The sequence below is a fragment of the Chanos chanos genome, chromosome 12 (assembly GCF_902362185.1).
Source record: "Chanos chanos chromosome 12, fChaCha1.1, whole genome shotgun sequence".
Taxonomy (NCBI): Eukaryota; Metazoa; Chordata; class Actinopteri; order Gonorynchiformes; family Chanidae; genus Chanos; species Chanos chanos.
This window is the reverse complement of record NC_044506.1, coordinates 5,652,540-5,664,450: the sequence shown is the minus strand read 5'-3', so window position 1 is coordinate 5,664,450 and position 11,911 is coordinate 5,652,540. Positions and strand designations below refer to the sequence as shown.

General features: G+C 40.7%; 1 protein-coding gene across 1 annotated transcript; it reads left to right on the top strand.

Moving 5' to 3' along the window:
• Positions 1-5,783: 5,783 nt before the first annotated feature.
• On the top strand, positions 5,784-7,157 carry LOC115825558 (stathmin-like). The gene is made up of 3 exons (XM_030789340.1): positions 5,784-6,002; positions 6,801-6,992; positions 7,089-7,157. Exons 1-3 carry the CDS (start codon positions 5,784-5,786, stop codon positions 7,155-7,157), a joined length of 480 nt encoding a protein of 159 aa, XP_030645200.1.
• Positions 7,158-11,911: the final 4,754 nt, after the last annotated feature.

Below are 11,911 nucleotides of genomic sequence, written 5' to 3'. Positions count from 1 at the left end.
AGCACATGTCCGTACAAACAAAGAGACTGGAGGTCTTTTGTTTGCGTTGTATATCCGGGTTTGAGATAGCATTTCCAGTCGTCACCGTGTGACACGGTTTGACATAAGTTGGCACAGTTCACGATATGCTTACGCTTTTGATTTGATGTAATGTGTTTAAACGGGCCCATATGGCGTCGAGATACACGCGTATATAACCCTGCCTTTTTGTAATCCGAGGAAAAAAAAAAAAATACTTGCCTGACCTGAATGAGAAAATCAATTACTTAATTCTAAGGCTGAAAGGGAGCCTTGAATGTACACACACACACACACACACACACACACACACCAGTCCCCACCAAATCCCCAGCGCATGTGACATCTGTAGCTAATGTGTACAACAGGAGCCCAGTGCCTGTGATGCTTTCCCTCTGATTGGCAGGTCTTTGTCCTGTGGATCACTTGGAGGAGGAGGTCGAGGAGGATGAGGAGGGGGAGGAGGAGGATTTTTGGGCAGGAAGACACCCTCCACCATCTGTCCCTCTCCTCTCTCCTCTCTCACTCTATCACACACACACACACACACACACACACGTCCTCATCTACATTACCCTGAAGGGTTGGGACAATACCAGTCATGGTCAATACTTTTCTACAGTGTTTTTTTTCTTTTTTTAAATTCTGACTCACTGACCCAGAAGACAGGAGGAGGATTCTTTTCAAACACAGGACCAGGACACCTGTTCGAACTTAGACCACAAGTTTTTTCATCTGTTGAAGACAAGTCGAATCAGGTCTGTTAGCACCGGACAGGGGACAAAATTTACATATTGTCCAGAGCTGGAGAGGAGCATCTCTATCAACACTGATCAGTACTCTGGTCAACCTGGAGAGAAGACACATTTTTATCTGACTGTTCACTTTGTGAATGTAGAGAGATCTATTTGACTGTCGTGCCGTTTATCACAAAGGGCCCATTTTCTGCTAAGTTACCTTTAAAAACACTACGAAGAATGTATTGTTCACTGCAAGGTTAATTGCACATCAAATATATTTTCACGCTACAGTTATCATTAAAGTACTGGTCACCAGACCGACATTTACAGATATCCTCAGCTCCTCCTGAAGGAAAAGACGACACTGGTTTTTGGTTGACTGTGACAGTAAATGAAACTGGAGAGGTTGAATCAACCTGACAGTTCTTTGAAAAGTCAAGAGACTCACAAATCTGACAGACTGAAACGACAAAGTCAAAAACTCTCAGGCCTCAAGGTTAATTATGAAAGACTGGCTAAGATAAAAAGTCCAGGGGAAAAGCTTTTTTTTTTTTTTTTTTTTTTTTTTTTGTCGCGGAAAAGTAATGTCAGACCTATTAAATCCACATCACCATTAAATATTATTGCAAAATCAATACTTATAAGCGGCTCTAATGTAGCGCTTTTCAAATTCCATTCCTGTGGGTCTCTGCAGACGGCACAATCTAAATGCAGCTCGGTGCTAAGCGTCCACACTGAGCTAATTAAGGGGATGTTCGTTAGTGTACCAGTGTTATCAGGCATGTAAGTGATGGGTTAGAGAAAGACGGTCTATTTAATGGACGTTGAGGGCGAAATTTGAAAAACACTGATCTAATGTATACTGAGTACGGCTGCTTTTAAGAAACTCTAGAACCAGAAAGAAGAAAAGACAGAAACGGGTGTGAAATTTCTTTCTATCTCCACAACATCATGCTACTGTGATCTTGACGGACACGAAAACAGCTATTTTGGCCGAGTTGAACTTTGCGTTTCAGCTTTTGAGTGAGTTACTAAAAATAGCACCAAAAAAAAAAAAAAAAAAAGAGAAAGAAAAAATTAAACAGCTTGTTTTGAAACAAGATTGAAATTCAGTTTTATAGGCCTTCCTTTCAAATTTTTATGTAACTGCCTTCTGTCTGTCTGTTTGAATAGAGAGGACTTGGTGGAATTGTGAGCTATTTTCAGGTCAGGTTTGTCCTATATTCCAGCCCAGGGAAACAGACTTCACATCCAATGAAACACAGACGAACTTGAAAAAACGTGACAGCGGATTTTTATTTGGCTTGTCTTCCAAGCACCACAAAGAGGAACAAAGACTTACTATTTCACATTTCAGTATCAGCTGTCATTCGAATGTTGTTTACCTGATCCTGTCTAAAATCATATTTCACACGTAGGGCTGTGTTTATTTTGTTTTGTTTTTTTTTATGGAAGACACCGATGCTCGCATTTTCAGCATTAAGTGTGAACTGACATTATAAAAAAAAGAAAGAAAAAATAAGAGAGAACGGGCAGATCAACGGTTTGTTTTTAAAGAGTTGTAACTGTAACACAGGGAGGTATTAGCCCACTGATTTATGAAGGAAGTAAAGCCCTTGCTTTTCAACACTGATCTCCTGTGATTTTTCGTGTGGAGTGTAAAGCTCTTTGTCAACACTGACCCTGCTACAGCAGAACTGTTGACTGTATATGTGCAGTAGAAATACATATCACCCCAGAAGAACAGAGATGATGCTACGTCAAGAGAAAGAAAGAAAAAAAAAACTGCAACAGACATAGTAAAGCCCTTGAAACCCTCTCTCACACAAAGCATGGATTTGTGGAGACAGTCAGTCTCTCTCTCTCTCTCTCTCTCTCTCTCTCTCTCTCTCTCTTTCTTTCTCAAAGCTATTTGGACCCATTACACTGCAAGATCAGGGTTTATAGTAATGTCATAATTTTTCCTCTCACAACCCAAGACTTTCCTTGTGTTGTTTTGACAGGCTGTCATTTGTCCCTTGGTAAACACCAGATAAATGATACCTTGGTGACTCTCTGAGAGCTGATGCTAACTGCTGAAAGGATGCTTGCTCAACAGATGAATGAATAACAGGATGCTCAATAAATTAATGCTGTCAACGGCAGTTGCAGCTCAATTTGGCAAATGTTAAATACATTTATTTATTTATTTATTTTACAGGCACCTTCTGCCTCTGCCTGCACAGACCAAACTGTCATTTTTTCTTATAGTCAAACGAGACGGAAAAAGACTGAATTTATGGTATTTGGGCCTATTAAACGATCATTTTCCGGCGAAATGAAATCTCACACGATGTGATTTTCTGATGGACCCATTTATATCTGACTGTATTGGAAGCAAGAAGCTGGAAAGGGTTAGTTACGTTGCGATTTCATATGCAGTTTCCCTCTGACCAGGCGTCGGCGGATATTAAAAAGATTGCGAGGGAAAGTTAGACCACATTATGAATTTTTAATTGACAGTTTGTTCGTCACAGTTAATAGTGGCGATGATGATTTGAGCTTGGGTCGCATTTTAGTCACACAGACGTCTGTCAAAGGCCCACCACAGAACTCAAGCAGGCTATTACGTAATCATAACCCCTAACAGACCCCAGGGTAAATTTAATTGACAGTTGAACAATTGTTTTTATATCTGTCAGTGTTCTCACAATATCAGTTCGATAATATCTGTTGAAAGGAGTATCGTAGCTCCAGTTAAACGCGTGTAGATAATAGAAAACACACAACGTCGCCGCGATTCCTCGTGGCATTGTTGTGTCGATACATCATAACAAGCAACTACAACTCCCATCTCCGCAGTACAGACGAGTGTGCCGCAGGAGCCAATGGGAGTAGATAACGTGATGTGACGACATTAAATTCGGTCCTTTTATGCGCGAACTAGCAATGCATGGGACAAGAATTCGGCGCGAGAGGGACTGGATACGAATCGCTGAACTTGCCTGTCGATAAGGTGGGTGTGACTGCATTGTTAACGCTGACCATATTGGATTTCAAGAATTTTTAATTTTACAATTTCTTGAGATGAAACGTTGTCTATTTGGATTTCCCTCTTTTCTAAGACATCGTTGTTGTTACTACATCGATTAAAAACGGATTTTAGACGACCTCCACTATTGTTTTTTTTTTGTCTGCATCATGTCTTGATGGCTGATAATGGATTTTAATGACTTAAGCCAAACGTTAACCAGATCTAGTTTGGCTACAGGAATTTTCATCGACGCTTTCTTTACTTAGAATGGCATAAATCATAATTTTACCACCGGTGTGAGTTCGATTACGTTTAACTGTGTGGAGAAATGCTTAGTTATCCAGAATTTTCGAAGATGCTGGGTCAGACCAGGTTGAGGAAAGCTGCTCTCTTCAGCACACGGGGCTGGACTAATTGCTAAGTCAGTGGCTGATTTGGGGGCGAGACTGCCTGTCTTTTTCTTTGGGTAAAAATGAACCCCCCAAGGAGCAGCCTAACCTGTCAACCGCCCTGTCCAAATGCAGTACTCTGACACGCGACGTTAATGGTTTTAGAATAAAACCATTCACTTGATGTCGACCAAATATGTATACTTTTACATCCAAATCACAGTGTTATGTATTGTTTGTAGCCGGTAAACATTAAGTCTGGTAATTGGCGGCTGCAAACTCATTTCGTTGTGGTGTTGATGCAACCGTGGGAACTTTGCAGACTGCAATAGAATTATTGCCTGTCTCTTCATTATCAGAAAGGTTAGTTAAAAATGTAACGTGGGTTTCACATTTGGTGGGGATAAAAACTACTGGATTATGGACGTGGAGCTCAACGGCATGAAGGCGGAGCAGTGCCTGTGCCTGTCTTTGTTTGAAACCGCTGTCTTCGTCGCTCATAGAGACGCCTTTGTTTCACAAAAAGAGTATTGAGTGACAACTATGAATAGCCGATTTATAAATGCACTTACCACTCAATTCCATACCCTTTTGACGTATTTTTTGTGATTGCACACGGCTCTCAGGTTCTTAGTTTTTACGGGTGCAGGTGGTGTTCGGATTTTGACGACCTGCCAGTGGAATGGCGAGATCCAATTTATTGTAATGAGTAACAGCACTCAAACAATGGTTCCACACCCACAACAGTTTCATCCCCAAGTAATGGATGCTCTCGTTTCGAATTTTAATGGAATTTATTTCTATTTTTTTTTCCCCGATAATACAAGCTTTTCAGATAACAATGAGCCGTTGCAGATGAAAGCTGTCACACTGTTTTTTTTTGAGCGGTTGCAGAATTTGTGTGACTCTGTTTGCACAGGATGTCGGAATTTAAAAGCATCTGTCGCTTTGTGGTTACGCGAAGCGCGCCAAACTCTGATGCATGTCAGCGCGTTTGTCTCGGTGTATTGATTTTCTTTTTTTGTTTGTTCGTACAGTTCAGCTTGCCTGGCACCCATGTAAATATTCTCACACGCACAGTCTGACACATTTTTCTAATTGCCTGGATTCAAATTGTGTTCTGTCGGTGCCAAGGCGGGAAATGTAACCGTGACTCACTTACCTTTGAACAGATGTCTGGAGTGGCATTGTACCACATTTTATGCCATCATTTTTCATCATCTAAACGAGAAGCATGGGCGGTGGTTGCTTTGCTGTGGCGTATAAATTGACCAGACGGTGTCGCTCTTGCGCGTAGCATCCCTCTTATCCAATTACGATTTCTTCTTCATGTATTCGCCTCGGTCTTGTGAATGGAATACTTCTCCATGCAGTACTCGTTGTCCACCAGAGGGCACAAAAAGAAACATTTATGCTGTTCCTAACAGGAGTTGTCATGACACTTTGACCAATGTTTTGCTTTTTTTTTTTTTTTTGCTCCTCCTTTCAGACTTCCTTTGACCTTCAGAGGTGAACTAAAATGGCTTCCCCAACTGGTAAGGGAACGACTTGTGTTTGGTGGATGGTCTGATAAAACAGTTGAGTCTTTCAGTTATCCTGTTGCTGAAATGTGTGTATTGATGGATGCTCTGCCTTTTGTCTTTGTCCGTCTCTCTCTCTCTCTGTCCAGATATTCAGGTTAAGGAATTGGACAAGCGCGCCTCGGGGCAAGCCTTTGAGGTCATTTTGGGGAACACAACCCCAGATGCCAAAGGGGAGTTTCCTCTGTCCCCTCCAAAAAAGAAGGACGTTTCCCTGGAGGAGATCCAGAGAAAACTGGATGCAGCCGAGGAAAGACGCAAAGTATGACTGAATGACGGGGTTTTAATGGGGAACTTTGTTTGGGATGTCATCTCATAACCTTTCTCAGTGTTTTGACACCCCAAAGAAAAGGAGGGGCCAGTCTAACACTTGGTTATTTATTTATTTCATTTATGAAAAATGCTTATTTTCTGTAATTGGTTGCAAAAGGGCTGAAAATATGTAGTTATTCAGCTAGTTTGGGGAGTCGCTGTATCCACAGTCTATATCAAAACAAGCAGTTTTTATTGGTAAATAAGTTTAAAAAAAAAAAAACTTAAGACCTGTTTCTTGCTATCGCAGTGTCTCTAACATGCTGAATAATCATGATGATGATGATGATGTGATCTGTTCTTCTGGGAGATGGGACAAAGCAACAAAGCTTTTTGTTTGTTTGTTTGTTTTGGCAGCCTGCAAAATGTCAGGCATTGAATTACATTGAATTGCTTAGAGTGTAAACAACAGAACATGGGTTTTAAAAAAAAAAAAAAAGTCGACTGAAATAATTATATGCATCATTTATAATGCGATGTAGCAAACTGTCAACAGATCTGTATTTCACTAAGGGTGAGCTTTGCCTTTAAACATTTAAGCCTCAAATCAAGAAGACTGATGCAGTTACTGGATTGTAGTGTCAGTTGTTATGCACAAATATCAACCCTAATTAATATTCTATGCTGTCACATTCTTACCCCCCCCCCCTTTTATTTATTATTTATTTATTTTTAAACTCAATGTCTCATTCTTGAGTATTGTGTCAGTAAGTGTGTGTGTGTGTGTGTGTGTCCGTTGCCCCTCCAGACTCATGAGGCGGAGGTACTGAAGCACTTGGCGGAGAAGAGGGAGCATGAAAAGGAGGTGTTGCAAAAGGCGATGGAGGAGAACAACAACTTCAGCAAGATGGCAGAGGAGAAACTGAACCAGAAGATGGAGGCCAACAAAGAAAACCGCACAGCCCTCATGGCGGCCATGAACGAGAAGTTCAAAGAAAAGGTACTTTAAAAAAAAAAAAAAAAGTCTTTCAGGTTTTTTGTTTTGTCATGTTTGTTCAATATTTGATTGTTTTATTTATTCGTTTATTTGTTGTAGGATAAGAAAATCGAAGAGGTTCGAAAGAACAAGGAAACCAAAGAGTCGGGCGCAGAGGGAGAGAATTGAACTTTACAATCTGGAACGGGAGGGAGGGGATTCAATAGGGTTTTTTTACTTATCCAAAGATTTATTTTTGGTTTTGTTTTTTGTTTTTTTTTTCTTTTTCTTTTTTTGACGGCCAGTATTTTTTGTTTACTGCCCCTTTTTTCCGATAGAAGAGGATAAAAGAAAAAAAACAAAAAAAGAAGTTCCACATCCATGCATTTTCAGAGGCGAGACAGGAAGAAAACACAAAACAAACAAACAAGCAAACAAAAGAGGGAGAAAACAAAAAAGCAAAACATGGGAGTTCTCCAGTGTTAAGTGTATGTTGCGATGCCTTTTTACATGTATGTTAATAGGGGAGAAAAAAAAAAACAAACCAAAACATGCTACCCCTTGTTATGTCAGATCCATTTCTTTGGATGTGCAGCTTCCATTAGTGCAGCTCTTTCACATTGGCAGTGTTCTTACTCTCCCTAAGGAAGCATGCGTCTCTACATTGGTCCCTAACATTTTCTCACTCTCTCTCTCTCTCTCTCTCTCTCTCTTTCGTATTGCGTTTTTTGTTTGGGGGGGGTGGGAGGGGTGAAACATGTACCTTTTTAAGTCTAACCTGTTTTTAGCACTTAAAATGAAGAGATGGCACACGGATCCTCACGTCAGTCGGTGAATCCTTTCGGTACATTCTCCTTAGAGGCGCGTGCAGTTAGATGGAGCTGTGTTCTTTCCAGAATCTGCTAGTTTTTCGCTGCGTAAATGTCCTTAGGTCTGCATTTCTTGTGCTTGCTGGTGTGTTTTTTCTTTCTTTTTTTTTTTTTTTTTTTTTTTCTTTATTATTGCTTTAGCGAGGCTGAAAGATGAGCGGTCAGGGAATTTGGTAACGAAGGCACATGACTTGCCCCGCCAAAGGCGGGAATAGGGAGCCATCCTTGGATTTGAGATTGGAGAGGGGGAGGAGAGAGGGAGGAGATCTACATGTGGAATGCAAACGAGCAATACACATCACTCTGGCATCTCATTAAGTGACTTGTTGACTTAAAAAAAAAAACTGTTGTACTAAAATAAATAAATAAACAAACAAAAATCAAAACGTCAAGTCCAGCTTTCGTTTGTGTGTGTGTGTGTGTTTAGGCTGCAGAAAGACTAGTATAAATGACCATTTTATACCAGCCCAAATTTTATGTTGGGTTAGAGAAAAGTTGTGTTAATGATTCTGAACTGCCTTCAAAGAGACGCGTTAACAATTCAAATTTCATTCACTGTCAGCTCATTCAAGCGCTCAAAATTACATTTTACTAAACATTATGGTAATGGGCTCTTTAATAATTTGCCTTTTTTTTTCAGCACAAAATGTTATGCTGAAATGACCTAAATGGATAATGAACTGCTTTTTAATAACTGACTGATAATAACTGAAATAACTGACCGACTCTGAACTGAAAGTTTACACTGGACTACAAATTCTACTCGTACTATTCAAACATGAACTGATTTATTCTGTTCATGTTTTGCCGACGTTAATGAAATCCAACCCTTTGAGTAAACGCTTTATATCAGATGGACTCAAACACATATAGGTCCATAAAACATAAATCACTTGAAAAGTTCGCTACTGAAGAATACAGTTAGTGAACTCATTTCCTGGTATGCAAAATAAAGTCCTGTTCTCTGCCTAAATGAAGAACCCTAGGGTATACACAGGGCTCAATGAGGCCCCCTGTTCTCCCTTCACGTGTCCTACAAAGCCAGAGTTGTCCGTCAGCGAGATGACCCGAGCCAAGAATCAAAACCATCCAACAGGCGAATAGTTAAAGAACGTTCATTTTGTGAAACCTTGAACTTTGGCTCAGGTCTCAGAGGGAAATCCTGTTTTGTAGGATACCTTCCCTTGGACAACGCTTAATTTTTACTCTAACCCCACACTACTCTGCTCCTCTGATGAAATCAAAGACCTGGGGGGTATTCCAGAAAGCGGGATTAGTGAAAACTCAAAGTTAGTTGACTAAGAGTAAGTAGTAAACCTCCTAATAGAATAGCCCTATGGCTTCGTTCTCCGAGCAAAAAAAGAAAAAGCCACAGGGCTCCTGTATTAGGAGGTTTACCACTTCCTCTGAGTTTACGAACTCTGAGTTTTCACTAAACCCGCTCTCTGTAAAACCCGCTCTCCCTGGTGTTAAGAACAACCGAGTCAAGAGTTCTAAAACGCTTGGTTAGCGACTTTTCTGCAAGCTGCTGCAAGGTATGAAAATTCAATTTCGACGAATCCCATTAAAATGGCGTATGTCTCCATCTGGTGTTGATTGCCAGTATTGCTAGTACGGTAAATGTTTGTTTACATCCAAGATAATAACATATATTTGGTCATATACCTAGACACGTTGAACACACGCTATCCTCCCCGGTGGATACTGTTTAATATGAGGAGCATGCCAAAAACCAACCTGCTAAACAAATAAACAAACAAACAAAAAATGGTGTAAGGACAGATTCCTCACTCTCTGCTCGGTGACTACACGCCCATGTGCAACAGCACACAATCACACTTCTGCGATCACACTTCCACGACTGTGATCTGTTTTCTTTCCCAGTGTCACCAGGCGGTAACAGTGTCCCTTTGCTGATTTCCTTTATTGTGTGAAGTAGAGCGCAAATCTCTTTCAGCTCCTCTGACAACAAACAAACAAATGAACAAACAAACAAGTGAATAAACAAACAAGTGAACAAACAAACAAACAAACAAGTATGCCGCTAAATAAATAAATAGCGGATTTTAAAAAGGGCACTGATTGAGGGTGGAAAAATAGTTGAAAATCAGAAAAAAAAATTTTTTTTGGGTGTTGTTTCCGAATCTTTTTGTCTTTAACAAGCTCTGGTTATTCCACTTGACTAGTCGTGAGTGCAAACTGAATATGTCAGAGCTGGATGTAGTGACAAATTTTAAGAGGTACCACAATCAGTGCGAAGTGTTGTGTTTGGAAACGCTGTCTGGTCAAAAGGGACTGCATTTAGTCATCAGAATTGTCTGTTTTTCTTGGACCGTGAATAATATATGAATATAAGAGCTGTCACAACCATTTAAATTAAAGTAATTAACCACGAGGGAGGCGTAGAGTGAGTCATAGACGAAACTGGATGTCACTCAGAAAAACGTTTTGTGTGAAAGCGCATGCAACGGCTCTGTAGAAAAATGTAATTCCATCTTAGATCTCAGCGATCGTTCCGCTGACACATAAGCAAGGCCAAAACACCCTCCTATTTTCAGGCAAAATAAGAGGGGGTGTGTGTGTGTGTGTGTGTGTGTGTGTGTGCATGAATCATATGAATCACTGAATTTGGAGGGGTGGGACGGGGTATTTTTGATACTCTCTGGATGGCACACAGATGAGGGATCTTTCACACTTTATGCTCACCATCAAAATTCTGGAAAAAGCACGCATGCCATTTTTTCCCCCGTCCCCATCGGAGACATTTTCAGTGATAAGCTGTGGTGCTGGAATGTTGATCAGGGCTGTAAGGTCAGAACAGAACATTCATTCTCATTCAGGATAGCACAACACTAGATGCCTATAAAAAATATTGCATCGATTTTGAAGTTTGTTCTGTAACCTAAGCATCACACGCACCCCCCACCTCCTTACTGAATTACTCACACCTTTATACGCCTGCCCGTCCTGGTTGCTCTACTAAAGGTGAGCGTATGAGGCCCCCCCCCCCCTTCACTCAAAAGACAGCGGGTGGCAGGTGCTTGACCCTAAAAGCCCAGAATATTTGGAATGGACTGTCTACCTATGACAGAGAGGCTGAAAAAAACAGCCTATGTTTCTATAAGAAGGTTTAAAACTGACCTCTACTACCTGGATTACACCTGACCACTGCCTCCTCACATGTACACTCACACAACACACACACACACACACACACACACACACATACACACTTTTAGAAATGATGTGGTTCTTGTGTTTGGGTACCACTTTAATGGTTTTTGCTCACTTTTGCTCACTTTTTTAAAAAATAGGATTGTTTATGGGTGCATACATTTTTAAAAATATTTTTATGAACATTTTGTACACACTGCATACTCTTTTTTTTGCTTATTGTATTAAAACAACATATCCACTGGAGGGCAGTATTGCCAAAGAACACGTAAATACTTAGGAAGTCATTGTAAGTCTGTGATGTCGCCTTGTATCCGCATGATGATGAAAATGCCTTCAGAACAGGAGCCAACAGACACAGTGACAACTTCAGCCTCTTTGTTTATGGTTGCAGCAGTGTCGTGGAGCCTTTTGAAACAAAGCTAGCCAAGAGTGTGTGTAGAGGGACAGAAGCCTAGAGCTCATCGCAAAGCCACACAAATGTCCAACACGGTGTTTACAAGCGACTAACGTCCAAGACTCATCTTAAGAGTCCAACTTCATTATAGGGACTATGCAAGGCACTGTTGCTAATGCTGCTTCTTTTACCGGAATCTCCGGTGAGATTCTATTGGAATGTCTATGATGTCATAATAGGGAGTTCTTCTGTAGGGTAACAGAAGATCAGCTCTGTGTCTTTGTTTTACATGGCTTGTGAAATAGTCACAGATACCATGAACTTCTGTTTTCCTGCACCGATCATCAGTTGTGTAAGCAAAGATTGACCTCTGACCCATGTGTGTCCGTGGGCAGTGTGTGGGTACTGGCAGAGAGAGGTTTTTTTTTTTTCATGCGAGTGAGTTAGTGTTATGGCAGAATCGTTCGGTTGTGAAGACCTTGAAGAGGTATGAGATTTCGTCC